Here is a 19,887-nt window from a genome sequence, read left to right on the forward strand (position 1 = left end):
CTATGAGACTAGAATGAACTTTCTGTTACTCATTATGGTAGGTTTTGATGTGCTTTCTGGGTAGTATGGTTATGATTGGTGATTTAGGTGCTCTATCGGTATGGGAAGTCCGTTACGTATTGTGATTTTGTTTACGGAATTAAGTTAGTGGAAGGTTTCGGTTGATGTGATGTGTATTGTAATTGTGATTTAGAGATGAGGATGGGATCCTCATATTTTCATATGGATGGATGTGTTTGGACTGAACTACATGCCGCGGTGGAGTTATATTAGGATGAGATCCTTGTGACTAGTTCATATGTATTGTTTCTCCTTTGTGGAATGGATTTGTAGTATGGTACTGATAGGGAGTTGTGCTTGTTGGACTTGTTTGATAGTTCTCTCATGTGTTTCTCTTTCCATATTCAGTCATATTCAAGTTGTGCTTATTGGGTTTAGCTTGCAAGGTATGTGCCCATGTGGCGTTGGGTGTGACTTGTTGATTTGGGTGAGTGTTTTTAGATCTTCAAGTTTCTTGCATCGTTGTTAGTGTTGTGAAGGTTTGGGACAAGGTTTTAGCTGATATGAGGTTATTTGCCGGCGCAGGATTTAATTATAGGCAGCTATTGTGGTCAGAGATGTTGTTATGGGCATATGGATGATGGGTTACATCATGTGGTTATATCTTGTGGGTGTATGCAAGAGCTGTTGCAACTGGTTAAGTTTGATACATTGTGTTTATGTGGGAATCGGGTCTTTGGGAAATGATCGGAGGTTGAAAATTTGGTTCTAAGGCTAATCGGTATAGGTGGAAGGAATAATAATCTTCAATTGAGATGGTGTTGTCGGACTTATTTGTATTGGGGTGATGTGGGGTCACCCACAAGTATATGTATGTCACGCCCCGACCTCGGGGAGCGCGACCGACGCTTAATCGAGATAACTCGGTCAAGCAAGCCTACTAGATGATTTCTACCCGAACTTACCCATTGATAAAGTGAAGACATATTTCATTAATTAGAGCATGAGAAGATTATGTGAACAACACCAATTCCTTACCATTAGTTACGTCATTTATAAGTCTCCAAAATATTACATTACACATCAATCTCATCCCATTTAAGGGGAATATCCTCAACACATTAGTACCGGGATTTACTCCTCAATCACTCCTAGACCGACACGTATAGTTTTGGGATTAGGTTATTTCAACCTACCCTTCCTCGATGACTAATGATACTCCCAAAATGTTTATTATATAAAGGATTTTCAGCTCATTTCATAATCTATTTCACACCTTTTCATTTCATTGGCGCTAGCAGCCATAAATATAATATCATTTTTGGCACGCTAGCCGTATTTCATATTTCATGCTCACCCCTTTCATTTTCAAACATCATCATGGATTATAAACATTAAGGCATGTCTAATCAAGAACTTTAAGTAAAGATATGAGCAATTAAGAGTCTTTAAGCACATCGAGTCTTCTCACACAATTTGGCATAATAACTTTTATTTGTAATACGACTTGAGGTCATAACATTTCAATACGCAACCCATACTTTGAACACATTCTCAAAGGATAATATAATATGATAAGAGCATTCGGAACACGTTTTGAACATATATCTTTCGACACAAAATTTATTCGGAATAGTCAAATTTATAATGAATAACTCAGAACATGAGAAATAAGAACTTGGCCCATCATACTTGAGATTTACGAGAACATCGTGGGATTCCATTCTAAGAGAGAATTTTAGCCAACATACCTCGCTTTTAGTTTTTTTTAAAATTACTACAATGATCCGGAAATCCTAGCAACTTCGATCTATTTAGAGACATAATAAAATTGAACCATAGTTAGGAAGATATGCGTTGTTTCAGCTCATTTAAGAATTTTATCAAGCTCTAGGTGTGCATTATGATTTCAAGGTTCTCCTATGGTGGATTCCTTCATCCCACAACCCAATGTTTACCCATTTATGCTCAACAACCTTCCCACAAACCTTGTTGGTACATGCATGCATAACGCGCCATGAAATGGTCCCAAAACTGGGCAGGCCTAGTCAGGTCTGCGGCCGTTATGTAGCCTGCAAAAGGTTATGTGGTCGCATAACGCGCCATGAAATCTCCCTCCGAAATGCCATGGTCGCATAGTGGACCGCAAAAATGCCATGTTCAGCACAATATTTCCTTCAACTCTCCGACGTACTGTACAATCCAAAAGTCCGTACCACGGCGAGCAAGCTCGCCGTGAAGAATTTCAACAATCCTCAAACTTATTAGCCTACCTCGACACCACAAAACCCCGGGTTCTAGTAAAATTTTACGAGGCCATACAATGTATGGTGAGTTCATTTAGTGATTTCATGGCTTCGAAACGGATCTTGGCACGTTTGAGGACGAACATTTTTTTAAAAGGGGGAGAATGTATGACCTGATCGGTCGTTTTGAGAATTACATCACGCTCACTGGCTTAAGGTCTCAAGTAGTTTCATATTATGTATTATGTCTTGTGTGAATGGTCAGATTCGGTTTTTCGATGATTTGAGATTGATTTAGAAGAATGATTCTTGTTTTAGAAGCTTAAACTGTAAGAGTTGAGCGGAGTTTGACTTTTATGTAAACGACTCCAGAATGGTATTTTGATAATTCTAATAGTTTTGTATGGTGATTTTGGACTTAAGCGTATGCCCGGATATGGATTTGGAGGTCCGTCGGTTGATTTGATGCATTTTGGCAAAAGTTAGAAAGTTGAAGGTCTAGAAGGTTGAGAGGTTCGACCGGGAGTTGAATTTGTTGATATCGGGTTTGGATTTCAATTCCAGAAGTTGGTATAGCTTCGTTATGTCATTTGGGACTTACATGCAAAATTTGAGGTCATTCCAGGTTGATTAGATATAATTCGACGCAAGTTGTAAAAGTTGAAAGTTCATTAGGCTTGAATTGAGGTGCGATTCATAGTTTAGCCTGCCTCAGCACCACAAAACCCCAGGCTCTAGTATACGGGACCTTACATCCTCCCCTGTTTAAGATCATTCGTCCTTGAATGAGGGTCAAAATCCACCATCAGCATCCAATGAGACTCGGCTCTTAGTTCACACACCAGCAGTTCCAAATTTGACTAACTCCCCAAATTTTCAAAATTTTCGGCAGCGTTTCCCCTACAATTTGGCCTATCTACCTGTCAGAGAAACCCATAACCCAAACCTAACAACATATACATAATCCAACGACGTAACATAACATGAAAACAACACCAACCGTGGCCTCATAAGCAATATATAATACCAGACAGGAACACTCTTAACATCAACTGTACAAGTAATACAAAATTCATAGAAGGTAAGCTTTTAACATTTTCATAGAACACAACTACCTAATTACATAGTTATTCAAGCAAATGAGGGTACTTCTTCTTTATCCTTTCCTCAGCCTCCCAGGTGGCCTCTTCAACCTGTTGGTTTCGCCATAGCACTTTCACATAGGCAATCTCTTTATTTCTCAGCTTTCGAACCTGCATATCAAGAATGGCATCTGGAATCTCCTCATAAGTCAATTCTTCATTAACCTCAATAGTCTCAACTGGAACAATAATCGACGGGTCTCCAACCACCTTCTTCAAAATGAATACATGAAATAGCGGGTGCACTAAAGACATCTCTGGAGGTAGTTCAAGCTTGTAAGCCACCCGACCAATCCTCTGAATGATTTTGTATGGTCCGACATACCTCAGACTCAATTTCCCTTTCTTACCAAACCGCATTATACCCTTCATGGGGGAAACCTTCAAGAATACCCAATTATCCTCTTTGACCTCCAAATCCCTGCGACGCACATCCGAATAGGACTTGTGACGACTCTGAGAAGTTTTCAACCATTACATAATGATCTTAACCTTCTCCATAGCCTGATGCACGAGGTCTGGCCCTATCAACTCTGCCTCCCTAATCTCGAACCATCCAATAGGAGATTTATATCTCCTACCATATAAAGCCTCGAATGGTGCCATCTGAATGCTAGCATGATAACTGTTGTTGTAGGCAAATTCTATGAGTAGCAAATGATCATCCCAGTTACCCTTGAAGTCAAGAACACAAGCGTGCAACATATCCTCGAGCGTCTGAATGGCCCGCTCTACCTGCCCGTCGGTCTGTGGATGAAAGGCCATACTAAGATTCACCTGAGTACCCAAACCTTGCTGAAATTCCCTGCAAAAGTTAGCTGTGAACTGTGCCCCTCGATCTGAGATGATAGAAACCGGAGTGCCATGCAACCTGACTATTTCCTTGATATACAACTGAGCATACTGTTCTGCTGTGTCGGTAGCCTTAATAGGTAAGAAGTGTGCTGATTTTGTGGGTCGATCCATAATCACCCAAATCGAGTCGAACTTGCGAGGAGTGCGAGGGAGTCCTACCACAAAATCCATATTGATCATCCCTACTTCCACATTGGAATTTCTATGTTTAGTGCCAACCCACCGGGCCTTTGGTATTCGGCCTTCACTTGCTGACAATTTGGACATCTTGCCACAAAGTCCGCTACATTCCTCTTCATATCATTCTACCAATAGACCTCCTTAAGATCATGATACATCTGTGTAGAGCTTGGGTACACGAAATACCTGGAATTGTGTGCCTCGGTCATGATTTTTTCCCCGGACCCCATCTACATTTGGAACACATAATCGTCCTTGGTACCTTAGTGTACAATTATACTATAGTCATTTTTACGCCTTTCGGTTTAGGTATTATTTGGTCGAATCCTTGCTTCCAAAATGTTTTAGTTTCATCTTCATTTACATAACATGGCAGTAGGTATCCGTGTTTTAGCAGTCCATTGACGCAAGTTTCTTTCTCTGTATTTGTTGCTTTGGTTAGATTTAGTGCCTTAGTATTTTTTTCTTTTCTGTATGTTAGAGGCATTACATGACTAGTTATATATTAAGTTTTAACATTGCATATTAGATGAGTTTTGTTGAGATTTTCCTCTGTGTATCAAGTATCTTGTAAACTTTTATTTTTTTCAACTAGTTAGGAGGTGGATGTTTATATTAAAAATCTTTATTTGTAAACTATGTAATAATAGGACTTGTTAATCATTGAGATATATATGATTTGGCATTATTTAATCCTTTTAACGTAATATGAAAACGGAAGATATTTTTGTCAATGTGTTCTGGGATTTTATAGCCTTTAAATCTCATTCAAATGGTAGAAATTGTGTCTATAGGATTAAATATTGTGTATAAAGATTTTCACCATGTAGAATCATGCCTATACGATTCTAATGAAATATATGTGTTTATATCTATGTTAACCTGAATATCTTAACACCTCTTCTTTTGGGATTTGTATGCTAAGAGTAAAAATCGAATGCTAATGTATCATGAGTGTAGTATTGATGAAATTAATATGACTTCCTATTAACTTGAGTTTCAGTTAGCAAATTTCTGTTGAGTTACCTTAAGTTAATAGTTGGATGTGATCTTCACTACAACAAAAATGGGCTTTAGCGGCAATACAAAATGGCTTTAGCGGCAATAACAATAACCGCTATATCTTTTACTGGCCATTTGTGTTTCGCCGTTGAAGTCAGGGTCAGCAAAGCCTTTAGCGGCTATTGTCACAAAAGGTGGTAAAAGGTATGGTTTATTGCCGCTAAATATTATTATCTTTAATTGCAATTGTTCGCGGCAATTATAATGGCTACTAAATCTAATCCATAACGGCTAATTATACTCCTTTAGCATCCATTTTTATAGCCGCTAAAGTCAAAATAATTGCCGCTAGAAATTTGCATCTTTAACGGCAATTGTTTGCGGCAATTATAATGGCTACTAAATCCAATCCATATCGATTAATTACATTCCTTTAGTATCCATTTTTATAGCCACTTAATTCAAAATAACTAAAAGTTCGTCTTTAACGGCAATTATTTTGTGGCAATTAAAATGGGCATAGTATCCCTTCTGAAAATATCTTAGTTTGCCGTTTTAGCGTCCATTTTATTGGCTATTATGTTAAACTAAATTGCCGCTAAAAGTCAATATCTTTAACGGCAATTATTTTACAGTAATTATAACGGCTGCAATATCCCTTGTGAAAACATCTTAATTTGCCCCTTTATCATCCATTTATATAGCTGGTATATCCAACTAAATTTGCGTTAAAAGTCACAAGCGGTAATAGCAATAGTGTAGCCACCATTAATAATAGTTACTGCATTCATCCATAATATGACCCAAATAAGAAAATATATTAATATTAATTCAAAAGAAACATAATATATCTCATTAAATGTTAACAAACATAAGGAATTACTAATATTGATGTCATAGTAACTAAACTTACATTGTTTGAAGGAAATAGCTAATGTCATTATATAACTAATCCAGACGAATGATGGTATTCAAATGATTTCCGCAACTTTTCATCATTTTGAAATATTCCACCTGCTAAATTATCGAACATCAAACTGTATGATCTGAAATTATAAAATAACTGTGTCAGAAGATAAAATACAATGTGAAAAAATATCTTGAAGATTCCATCACTGTCACAATTCATAAACAAGTCATTGTGTGTAATTGGGGATGTCATTTCTTCACCAGCCTCTAAGACAACTCAAATTCCATACAAGTATTTCTCCTTTCATTTGTGCATGTGATAACCACTTACTACTATCTTTCCTTCAGATAACATTGGCCCCCGTGTACAACAGGAATTCAAAGCTCACTCATATGCAGCAGAATTCCCTGGGTAAGACACTTTAAAGCATATGTATCATCACTTATCAGATAATTCTGAATTTTGTGAACCTTAAAAATATTAAGCTATCAGTTTAAATTCCAAATGAACCTGGTGAAACAACAAATTAATATGATTTTATATTGCCAAGTTGGTGTCTCAATTTTTTTTTTTTTAAAAAGCAAATAATCGGTGAGAACAACTAGACAAGGCACGGGTATCTTACCAAATAATGGAGCAAGCTACTGCAACTGTTCAAAATGCACAAAACTATGAAAATGCAGTCTATTATGTCTGCTCCTTGACAAGAGTGGGTTGCTCTAGTGGTAAGCACCCTCCACTTCCAACCAAAAGGTTGTGAGTTCGAGTCACCCCAAGAGCAAGGTGGGGAGTTCTTGGAGGGATGAAGCCGAGAGTTTATCGGAAACAGCCTCTCTACCCCAGGGTAGGGGTAAGGTTTGCGTACACACTACCCTCCCCAGACCCCTCTAGTGGGATTATACTGAGTTGTTGTTGTTGTATGTCTCCTCCTTGACTAGATTTTGCTCCCATGAATAATGGAATATTATTTTGTCCTATGATAGCAGATTCTTAAGATACTGGTACTGAGGACCACAAAATAATAATGATACTGCTTTAGTGCTCAGGCTTGTAAAAGATATATTTGTTTTTTACAATGATTCGGAGGAAAGATTTGACTCAGAACGTAGGAGTAGTTGTAAATAACATATTTGTGTTTTTAATGATACCTGTTGTGAAGAGCCTGCCCAGCAACATGTGGAAAAGGTTTGTAATCAATTCAATATTGGCTCTTCCGTCTCCTTTGGCACAAAGATGAGTAGTACCGTGAGAAGGTTGAGCATTTTCAGCAACACTAGGTATCCTTGATGTTTGTGGTACTCGTTCATGTCCAATGTTGGCATCAGGGATCTAATAAATATTAACATGTTAGATAACAATACTTTTATATGATTAGAATTTCATTAAAAATGTCTAAAGCTTATGTAATGGAATTACTTGTTCACATGAGGTGCCATTGCTACTTTGAGTCATAGATACATTAGGAGCATATCTGCGCATGAATTGTCTCATTTGGAGTAATTCTGATTGCATCTTCTCCTGATTTTGTTTCATCATATTCATTTCTTCATTTTGTTTCTCCTTTAACTTGACTATCTCCTGTTCTAATATTTGTATAACCTCATTAGAAGAATCATCTGCAACAATATTTCCTAAGGAAGACCTATTACCCCATAGAACAGAAGGAGTTGGACCAAGTCCTAAACCACGAACATACCCATATTTGTCATTTTCGAATACTTGGGAATACACATCGCCTTTCCAAGCAACACTGTGAGGAGGTTGGTCAGTAGAGCTCTCACTATTGCTCATCCTTTCATTTACCATTCCTAACAATAGAATACACAATAAATCCAATTTGGAATTTATTTATTCGCTTTTAAGTTTTTTTCCCCTAACTATTTCACAATTTAGAAATTTAATGAAAAAAGAAATCTTACGATTGCCTTGACAGAATGATCATCCAGTAGTCTACCATCCTTACGTTTTGTATGAGTTAATATGAAAATTTGTGCTCGTGTAGGCACTATCCCATTTACAACCTAATACAATAAAATTGATGTAAGATATGCATGAAAAAAAGGATTTTGAAATATTTTAGTTAGTAATTTTACAGATTTACCTGCTCATCCAACTTTGATTGGCCATATTGTTTCGATTTGCTTGGGTACACCTATGTCATTAAAATATTAAAAGGATATCTTATAAATTATAAATAAAAATTGAGCATAACTAAAATCAGAACACTGAAAATAATCAACTAGGGGTGTTTTAAAGATTTGTTGATACCTTAGCTTTATCCGAATTATTGAACTCCCCTTGTCCTCTCTTCTCCTCTGCTCCAAGCCTTAGGTGTCAATTTTCTTCTTGTTTTCCAATATCGTAACACAAGGTATAGGCAAGAGACCATGTTGGTTGCCAGAGAAATTGGTTCAGGTATTGCTATCCAATGCGGAGCTGGCTAGACTAAGCAAGGATCTAGTATGTAGCTTTTTTCCTATGATATGTACATGTGACTCATCATTCATCCTGCTGATTAATTCTATCAATTTTGCAGGCAATACTACGATGTGATCTGCCATCCTACATGGTTCCTTTTGCCCCTGATGACTTGATATTTGAGAAACCAGAGGTGAGTCAATATTAATATGAAGTAGCTTTTCCTCTAGAAATTCACTTATATGGCAGACCATGTTTGCAAGCAATCCTAAGATCTGCAGTAACATGCTAGGCTCATTGAATCTCTACAGACAGTCCTGCACTATATAATTCCTTTTGGTCATATAAAACATCAGGAGGCTACACAAATTAAGCTTACGGTTTACAAGACACTAGAGAAGAATTTCTCCCACTAAATAAATTTCAACTATGAAATGCTACCCACAAGCTCTCTTTTCAAAAATGGGAATTGAGATGTTTTGTGGCTTTGCTATGCCAATTTTGCACATACTGACAACAGTGTTAAACAGAAATATGTGCAAGTAGCAAGTTTATCAGTAGTATTGATGGCTCACTTAGATACATCACAAAATCAATAGAAACCAACAAACACACAAGTGTTTATAGAAAATGCTTCACTGTGTTTAGAAGTTTTCCTACTTACTAAAACCAGACAATTCATGGAGGATTAACAGGCCAAGGATTTTTTGGAAGCTTAACTGTTTATACCTAGTCAATCCAACACTAGGATCAGCTTCTTTATTTGGTGATCACTATGGGAATGACCTTATATCATGTAATTTTTGCTAACTTTATAACTCCGCAAGCTACAAGTACAAAAATCAAAACAAAAATCAAGTAACCAAACGTATGCTACAAGTGTAACATCCAGCTATTACCCAACTTGAATCTGTGTGGTGCTAAGTTAAAGGAAACTAAAAGCTGCAACTAACTTTATTTTTACAACCTTTACACGTTAAGAACTTCTTTCCTACTGAAGATAGTTTCAATTTGATGATCTCTAACTTGAACAGAATAGACTGAATGCAGAGAAAATCGTATAGCTCACTTCAACTAATTGTGTTTTGCAGCGTAGTAAATGGATAATAACATGGAAAACCTTTAAGTTATCCAGATTGTTGCTCTACGCGTAAGATCCTGTTTACACTGAAAGTAACAAATAACAACAAACTTAAGATATCCCATCATTGTCATTAGATTACTACTACTAGTTTATTTAGCAATGAGGAGCTGCAACTAGTAACGTAGGAACTATATTGTTACCTACTGCATATGGATCAGATTTGCAACTATACATTGTGGTACAAAAACCTACTGGATAAAGGCAGTTGAAACTGCAGCCGTAATAGAAGTTTCAGATACGCTGACAACAGTGATAGGGGATATGCAATTTACCACCAGAAGTGAGGAAATAAGATTTTCTTGTATGCAACGTTGATATAGAAAGTACAGATTGGTACCTGGTAAGAAGAATTTTTCTCCGATCAAGACAAGAAAGTAAAGGAGAATAATGATTTCTGCAGCAATCTTGAAACCTACACGAAAAGAGAAGTTGAAGACAGATGAGAGGGAGAAGATTGACAGGATTGAGCATAATTGAGCAGGTTTGGGGAAGATCTGATATATATTGAAGAAAACATGCAAACAGACAAATTAAGTTAAGGGTATTCTCTTTTCTTCTTTAAGTTGTCCAAGTCTATATTGTTGTAATGTTTTCTTCTTTGCATTTATAACAAGGAAAATAACATATAACTTGAATCCATTTTCCATGAAGGGAACGGATTTTAGGAGAAAGTTCAAACTATATCAACCTATTTGCCATAATACTGGAAGTAGTGAATCAATATGGCATCACAACAAAACAAGAAAGTCAAAAGCATGATTAATTTAACTCGGCATTAATCGTCATATGCCCCTAAAGTCCAAAGAGTAGATACCGCCTTCCAGTTGCAACCCATTGACGTATGTAATTTATGTACTGATATTGATTTATTAGCAGTCATGACGGAATTATTCTTACCTTAAACTCCGATATATTCATGCTTCGTAAATCAGAGCTCTCATTCTTAACTAATTTGGGGAAGATTTTGCAAAATTTTGCAGATTTGGGGAAGACAGATGAGAGTGAGAACATTGACAACAGATTTCGCAAAATTTACCTGGGGAAGAAGAGAAAGTTACCTGGGATTTGGGAAGAAGATCGTCGGAGCTGTGGCAGGGCGGAGACTGTCACAGGCCGCAGCGATTTTGTTAACCAGAGACTGTTAACTGGAGCGATTTTGCAGGCCGGAGACTGTCGAAAGGGAATAGGTTTTGTTATCTTTTTTGGCAAAATTCGTATTGGCAGAAGGGAATATGTTTCTTTTTTCTAATTGGAGGGAATGCTTAATTCTTGTCCAAAATATTAGAGGGAAGATTTTATTTTATTTTGTACGGAGAGAAAGTTAAAATAATAAAAATTGGTTTCAGTTAATGATTTTTAGTGGCAATTGTTTTTTAGTGTCACTAAAGAATATCTTTTACTCGCCAATGGTCATATGCTGCTAATATTTCAGCTTAAAAAATTCATTAGCGACAATTTACCTTATTGCCGCTGACAAAGGCCTTTTTTGTAGTAATGCTTACATACTCAGTTTAGTTTTTAACTTCCTTTTATCCATATTGTGGATAAAGTGATAGTCAAATTAGAAACCATGTCCTTAGGATTTTGGCAGAGGGTCTATTCAGAAACAGCCTCTGTACCTCTAGGGTAGGGGTAAGGTCTGCGTAGACACTACCCTCCCTAGACCCCGCTTATGGAATTATACTAGGTGGTTGTTGTTGTTGTTATGGAAATATTGAAAGTTAGAAAATATTTAGCTTCTTGTTTGGGATAACAAATGATTGGGGTTCTTTGTGTATGGCATAATGATATTTTGAGCAGGTTACATTTTTTGGGATAGTTGTATTTACAAAGAAAACTCTGCCGAAAATTTGAAGAATTTGGAGAGTTAGAAAATTTTCGAGTTATCAAATTGATTATAGTAAGAGACTGGAGCAAGTCTTCATATGTTATGTTCAGAACTTACAAGTCTTCATCTGTTGTTAGCCTCTTTACTCTTCAAATGGGTTGCTTGTATTTTAGTTTGTTATTGCTCTTACATAAGGAAGAATGACAGTAAACATAGTTCAACTTTGTTAGGTAAAGCGTCGATAACGAATCAATTACTTTGTAATTCAAATATCTTAAAATTTTCTTTTTTAATCATTTATTGATCGTCATTTGTAGGTGTAGCGATTGCAGATGAAAGCAGTGATGAAGAACTTACTTGAGTGTTGTTGATCGTTGCTAGACTTTATTATTATGTTCCAGGATATTTTAGTTTAGAAATTTTTTGTATGCAAACTCATCTATTTTAACTTTGAATTATTGATCAAACAATGTATTCATATTTTTTTTTGTCTATGGATAATGCTAGTTGGATATTTCAATGTTATTTTGTAGTTTATATAAGTTATGGTGTATAAAATTTTGTTGCATGGGAAATATTCCTCATTCTGGAACTATAAATATATGAAATTACTAGACAATATAACCGTTGCAATAGAAAATATAACCGTTGCAATAGACCTAGCAATAATAATAGCAGCCCCTAATACTGTTGCAATAGATCACCAAACCATTACAATATATCACAAAAACCGTCACTATAGCCTTAAAATAGCATTGACACAAATATATCAGAACAATTTATAACCGTCCCAATAGAACTAAAAACCGTTCCACAAATTGATGCAACAGTTTCATAACCGTTACAGTATCCCTATATGGGAACGATTTTGTAACTGTTACAAATAACCGTTCCAATAGACCTATGGTAACGCTAAATCCCGGAACGAGTCCTAAACCGTCCCAGTAGCCCTATAGGTTTGGTTAATGTATTTACTGCAACGGTTTTAGAAGGGTTGCCAAAGGCCTTATTTCTAGTAGTGCATTAGTTACATCATTTATAAGTCTCCAAAATATTACATTACACATTCATAGTTTAGAAGTAGAACATGTGTTACAAATACAACATTCTAGTTTGACTTTCCCAATACTAATATATAAGCCACACTATGTCTACAGAGTCTCTAATGGATACAAAAGAGTACTATGATAGTGCCGGCAATAAGGCCCCAACTATACATCAAAACATAATACACGAGAAACAAAAGATACACGACTCCGAAATGAAGTAGGGCTCACCAAGTCAGCTGGTAGGAAGGTGTACCGATATCACTGATCGATGCTGCCTGCTGTGGAACCACCTGCATCCATTAAAGATGCAGTGCCTCCGACAAAATGGATGTCAGTAAATATGGAATAGTACTAGTATGTAAGGCTAAACACCCTCTCAATAGAACGAGTAACAATACAGGGAGAAACAATCATAGGATTAAAATGAAAGCTTCAAATAATACCAAAGCATCAAGTTAGGAGCAACATATGTTTTTGAGTAAATTTAATGTTTTAGGTTGGGAGATATTTAGTACCGATATACCATTTTGATTTTAGCACGGAATACGATCACGGCTCGATCGGCTAGGCCGTCTCACCTAAAGACATCCAATTAGAATCACACTCACCACCATGTGCACGGCATGGTGTCTGATCTTGACCCGATCGGCTAGGCCATCTCACCACAATGTCGTATGGATCGAAATCACCCTTCGCTAGGAATCATCTCATTCCAATTAAGGGAAATAATCTCAACACATCAATCTCATCCCATTTAAGAGAAATATTCTCAACACATTAGTACGGGTATTTACCCCTCAATCACTCCTACACCGGCACATATAGTTTTGGGGTTGGGTTATTTCAACCTACCCTTCCTCAGTGACTAACAATACTCCCAGAATGTTTATTATATAAAGGATTTTCCTCTCATTGCATAATCTTTTTCACACCTTTTCATTTTATTGGAGCTAGCAGCCATAAATGTAATATTATTCTTAGCACGTTGGCCGTATTTCATATTTCATGCTCACCCCTTTCATTTTCAAACATCATCATGGATTATCAATAACCAGGCATTTCTAATCATGAACTTTAAGTACACATATGAACAATTAAGAGTCGTTGAGCACATTGAGTCTTCTCACACAATTTGGCATAATAACTTTTATTTGTAACACGACTTGAAGTCATAACATTTCAATATGCAACACATACTTTGAATACATTCTCAAATGATAGCATAATATGATAAAAGCATTCGGAACAAGTTTTGAATATATATCTTTTGACAAAAAATTTATTCGGAATAGTCAAATTTATAAGGAATAACTCAGAACATGAGAAATAAGAACTTGGCCCATCATACTTGAGACTTACGAGAACATCGTGGGATTTCACTCTAAGAGAGAAGTTTAGCCAACATACCTCGCTTTGAGCTTTTCTTAAATTACTACAATGATCTGGAAATCCTAGCAACTTTGATCTATATAGAGACATAATAAAATTGAACCATAATTAGGAAGATATGCGTGGTTTCAGCTCATTTAACCATTTTATCAAGCACTATGTATGCATTATGATTTTAAGGTTCTCCTATGGTGGATTCCTTCATCCCACAACCCAATGTTTACCCATTTGTGCTCAACAACCTTCCCAAAACCTTGTTGGTACATGCATGCATAAATAACACTCTCATATCCAAGAATCATACTCCCCATTACCCTCTTTTACCCCAAATTCTAAATGGAAAGCTAGGACTAGAACCTTACCTCTTTAGAAGACAACTTTGACAGTTTTCCTTGTGGATCCTCCAAGATTTGAGCAAGGATTGATGAGCAAAATGCTTAGGGATTCCTCCTCTCACTAGAGCACTTTCCTCTCTCTAAAATAGCATTTGGAACCTTCTAAAATAACCCACAAAGTCTTTTTACAAAAAAGGGATCGGGTGAAATTTTCCCAAACTTAAACTTACAAAGCCGGGTCTGAGGTCACAGACCAGACTGCAAAACGAGTATGCGGTCCGCAAAGGGGACCGAAGAAATAGTCCCAAAAATTGGGAGGCCTGGTAAGGTCTGCGGCCGTTATGCGGCCTGCAGAACGGTTATGCGCTTATTTAACGCGCCGTGAAATCTCCGTTCGGAAATTTTCATGCTGCTTTTGCGACGGATTGTGCGGCCCACAAAATGATTATGCGGCTGCATACTTGACCGTGGATGGATGGTCATGTATGTGATGTTGGAAGTTATGAATTGTTTAAGAATGATGGTGGGATAAATTATTGGTAAATGGTAGTAGTTGGATGAACTAATTTTATGGGTAAGAGATGTAAACATTCATGCCTACTAGGTGTTTGATAAAATACCTAAATGACCTAAATTATGGAATTTGTTACTAATATTGGTCCAATTGAATTATGTTGATGTAGATTGAAGTTGTAAGAGTAGTAGGTGGTTTTAGTAGCACTAAAGAGCTCCATCAAGGTATGTTGGCTAAACTTTCTCTCTTGGAATTGAACTCCATAATGTTCCCATGAGTTTCAAAGTATGGGTTGCGTATTAAAATGTTGTGGCTTTGAATCGTATTTCAAATGAAAGCTAGTATGCCAAATTGTGTGAGAAAATCTCAATATTCTTAAGACTCTTAATTGCTCATGTGTGTACCTAAAGTCTTGATTGGAAATATCTTATTGTTGATAACCCATAAAGATAACTGGAAGTGAAATAAGTGAATTGGGGATATAAAGTGTGGCCAACATGCCAATAGTGAAAGTTATACTTATGGCCAATGGTGCCAATGAAATGAAATAAATGTGAGAAAGATTATGAAATGAGCTTTGACTCAACTATTCCAAAATTGACTTCGATAAACTAATTGGCTAAAAGCTTATGAACTCAAGTGATGCCCATATGTGGCTGTTCTAGCTAATATTATGCTTTGTAAGTATTTTTCAATGTGTTTTGTGTTTTTACATATTCGTGAGTAGAAATTGTGTATGATTTTAACTTCTGCTTCAATTGCCAATCATTTTACTCCATTTATTGGAAAGCAATCTATTGTGTTTAAAGCCTTCATTACTAATGAACTTAAAGTTGTGATTTTCGGAATATTCTACTTGTTGATAATTATGATGATGATCTATGAAAGGGAAGAAATAAAAGTGTGGAATATGAAATGCGGCCATTGCGCCATGAATAAAGAATCATATGTATGGCCAAGAGAGCCAATGAAATAATAATGTTGTAAGTGGTTGAAAGTATGGACTAAGTGATATATGATATAAAAGGTTATGAGATGCACGTATGTGTACCTTTATTTCCAATGTGTTATGAAACCCTATGGACGGTCTATGAAACACATATGTATATGGTGTTATGAAACCCTATAGATGGTCTATGAAACGCATAGGCATATTGTGTTATGAAATCCTGTGGACGGTCTATGAAACACATAGGTATATTATGATTTGAAATCCTATGGACGGTCTATGAAACGCATAGGTATATTGTGTTATGAAATCCCGTGGACGATCTATGAAACACATAGGTATATTGTGTTATGAAATTCTATGGACGGTCTATGAAACACATAGGAATATTATGTTATGAAACTCTATGGACGGTCTATGAAACGCATATGTATATTGTGTTATGAAACCCTATGGACGGTCTATGAAACACATAGGAATATTGTGTTATGAAATCCTATGGACGATCTATGAAACGCATATGTATATTGTGTTATGAAATTCTGTGGACGATCTGTGAAACCCATATGTATATTGTGATATGAAATCATATGGACGGTCTATGAAATACATAGGTATATTGTGTTATGAAATCTTGCGTTGTGTATGAGAAGTATAGGTGTACGGTATGAATAAACACTATGGACGGTCTATGAAACGCATAAGTGTATAATATGATATGTGAAGAGTAAGGACGGTCTAATGAGATACATTATTAATGCAGACAATAGGTGCCACTTTCGTTGTCCTTGTTTGTACATGTTGTTTCAATTACATTATATTATGTGTTCCACGTATAGATCATATGGGCATTCTATTTTGAAAGAGGATTTCTAGCTATACATACTAGTGCTATTCGATAGTACTAACGTCCCTTTTGCCGGGGGCGCTGCATATTTAATGGATGCAGGTGGTTCTACAATAGGTGGCATTGATCAGTGATAGCAGTACTGGTTCTACAATTAGTGGCATTGATCAGTGATAGCAGTACACTCTTTTCAGCTGATTTGGTGAGCCCCACTTCATTTCGGGGTCATCTATCTTTTGTTTCTCATGTACTTTGTGGTTGAGGTATAGCCGGGGCCTTGTTGCCGGCATTTTCATATTACTCTTCAGTTGTACTTAGAGGCTCTATAGACAGGCTGTGGGTGGTATTTGATGTTGGGAATTGGATTAGAACTGTTGGTATTTGGCAACATGTTTTTCATTAAATCTATAAACTCATACTATTTTGGAAATATTGGATGATGCTGTTAATGGGAATGAAATGGAAGCAGTTAATGAAATCTTTTAAGTATTTGATTAACATAGTACATCTCCTCTTTATTCAGGGATGAATTTGGGTAGAATGAAATCTAACAGGCTTGCTCAGTCAGGTTTACTAGGTTGAGTGCCGGTTGCGCTCCCCGAGTTTGGGGCGTGACAATCAGTGAGATCCTCAGGAAAAACCAATCACCAACCTCAATCTCCAGATCACTACGTCGGACATCAGAATAAGACTTTTGGCTGCTTTTCGCCGTCCTCAATTGTTCTTGTATCACTTTCACCTTTTCAATGTCTTGGTGAACTAAATCTGGCCCATATAATTCTGTTTCACCGACTTTAAACTATTCAACTGGTGATCTACATCTCCTCCCATACAATGCCTCGTACGGGGCCATTTTAAATACTGGAATAGTAGCTATTATTGTAGGCGAATTCTATGAGTGGTAGATGGTCATCCCAATTACCCTTGAAATCTAGAACACATGCTTGTAGCATATTTTCGAGTGTCTGAATGGTACGTTCAACCTATCTGTCAGTCTGCGGATGGAATGCAGTGCTGAGATTCACTTGTGTGCCTAAGCCCTTCTGAAACGACCTCCAAAGTTTAGCCATAAACTGTGATCCTCGGTCTGATATAATAGATATCGGCACACCATGAAGCCTAACAATCTCTTTGATACATAGCCTCACATAATCTTCAGTCATGTAAGTTGTCTTAACTAGTAGAAAATGGGCAGATTTTGTAAATCAATATTGATCGCCTCCCATTTCCAGGTCGTAATATCTATATTATGAATTAGTCCACAAGGTTTCTGATGCTCGATCTTTATTTGTTGACAATTAGGACACTGGGATACAAATTCTGCAATAGCCTTCTTCATGTTGTCCCACCAATACAACTTCTTAATGTCATGATACATTTTTGTCGAGCCGGGATGGATGGATTATTGGGACTGATGAATCTTAGTCATAATCTTCTCTCGCAGCCTTGCCACATTAGGCACACATAATCGGCCTTGGTATCTTAGTGCCCCATCTTCTCCGATCTCGAAAGCCATAATCTTATGCTACTGAATGCCCTCTCTCAATCATACTAAAGTAGGGTCTTTATATTGTCATACTTTTACCTCGGCTACCAAAGACGATTATGATGTATTCTCTACAATAACACCTCCATCATCAGAGTCTAACAATCTGATTCTCATATTAGCCAGTTGATAAAGCTATTTAGTCAACCCTTGTCTACTTGCCTCAATGTGTACTAAGCTTCCCATTGACTTAGGACTAAGAGCATCTGCCACAACATTGGCTTTACCGGGATGGTATAATATCTCGACATCGTAGTCTTTCAGTAATTCAAGCCACCTATGCTGCCTCAAATTGAACTCCTTCTTCTTGAAGATGTATTGTAAACTCTTTTGATCTGTGTAGATGTCAACATGAATGCCATATAAGTAGTTCCACCATATCTTCAAAGCATATATTACTGCAGCCAATTCCCAATCATTATTCTGGTAATTCTTTTCATGTTTCTTCAATTGTCTCGATGCATAAGCAATCACCTTCCCGCATTGCATCAATACGCACCCCTAACCTATACCCAAGGCATCACAATATACCACATAACCTTCTGTTCCTTCTGGGAGAGTGAGCACTAGGGCGGTTGTCAATCGATTTTTTAGCTCTTGAGAATTACGTTCATAAGAGTCAGACCACTAGAACTTGGTAGCTTTCTGTGTTAACTTAGTCAATGGTGCTAATATATAGGAACACCCTTCCACAAACCACCTATAATATCCTGCTAGCCCCAGGAAGCTGCGGACTTCTGGCGATATTGTAGGTCTCGGCCAATTCTTCACTGCATCGATCTTCTGAGTGTCGACACTAATACCCTTGTTAGATATTAGATGGCCAAGGAATGCTATTGAGTTCAGCCATAATTCACATTTAGAGAGCTTAGCATATAATTTACGATCCGAAAGGGTCTGTAATACTATCCGCAAGTGGTTCGCATGTTCCGCCTACGAACGAGAATACCCCAAAATATCATCAATGAATACGATCATGAACACGTGATGATATGGTCTGAATACACTATTCATGTCACGACCCAACTGGAGGGTCATGACTAGCACCCGGGCCATACTTGCCGAGCACCAACGTACATTTTATCTAACCTTCCTTATTATCTTTAAGGGCCGACAAGATCAATATAAATAGTAGACATGGATCATGAACATCCAACAATGAAAGATAATGTCATGAACATACATAACATGGGACGACAAGACTGTCAAGAAACTATATATAAGGTACGAGCTAACATGATGCCATGAAAGACTATACAACAAAAATCAGCCGACAAGGCATTCTAAACCATACATAAGTCGACACCTGTCTATGAGCCTCTAAAGGAACATAAGTTCTACAACATTGCCGGAACAGGGCCCCGACATACCCATAATGTCTATAACAAAAATGCATACCAAGACCACGGAAAGTCCGGAGAAGGGATCTCGCCAATAACCGCTGAACTGGACAGCCTACTGTGGTGGGGGAGCTACGTCTACCTGTCTATCAGGACCTGCAGCACGACATGCAGCGTCCACAAATAAAAAGGA

At 37.1% G+C, this 19,887-nt stretch overlaps 1 protein-coding gene across 12 annotated transcripts; it reads right to left on the reverse strand.

The window, feature by feature from the left end:
- Positions 1-6,224: 6,224 nt before the first annotated feature.
- Positions 6,225-11,161, reverse strand: LOC104111374 (uncharacterized). 12 transcript variants are annotated; one of them, XR_004510860.2, is made up of 8 exons: positions 10,956-11,158; positions 10,235-10,309; positions 8,604-9,075; positions 8,437-8,487; positions 8,255-8,356; positions 8,032-8,143; positions 7,752-7,918; positions 6,225-7,664 (listed from the first exon to the last, which is right to left on the reverse strand). XR_004510860.2 is itself a non-coding variant. In XM_018776019.3 (8 exons), exons 6-8 carry the CDS (start codon positions 8,139-8,141, stop codon positions 6,720-6,722), a joined length of 594 nt encoding a protein of 197 aa, XP_018631535.1. In that variant the 5' UTR covers positions 8,142-8,143; positions 8,255-8,356; positions 8,437-8,487; positions 8,604-9,075; positions 10,235-10,309; positions 10,956-11,161; the 3' UTR covers positions 6,225-6,719. The 12 variants fall into 12 exon arrangements, 9 of the variants coding, with proteins under 9 accessions (XP_018631535.1, XP_070038433.1, XP_018631536.1 ...); XR_004510861.2 differs by having other exon boundaries at positions 7,752-7,913; positions 10,956-11,157; XM_018776019.3 differs by having other exon boundaries at positions 6,225-6,742; positions 7,484-7,664; positions 7,752-8,143; positions 10,956-11,161.
- Positions 11,162-19,887: the final 8,726 nt, after the last annotated feature.

The sequence above is a fragment of the Nicotiana tomentosiformis genome, chromosome 8 (assembly GCF_000390325.3).
Source record: "Nicotiana tomentosiformis chromosome 8, ASM39032v3, whole genome shotgun sequence".
Lineage (NCBI taxonomy): Eukaryota > Viridiplantae > Streptophyta > Magnoliopsida > Solanales > Solanaceae > Nicotiana > Nicotiana tomentosiformis.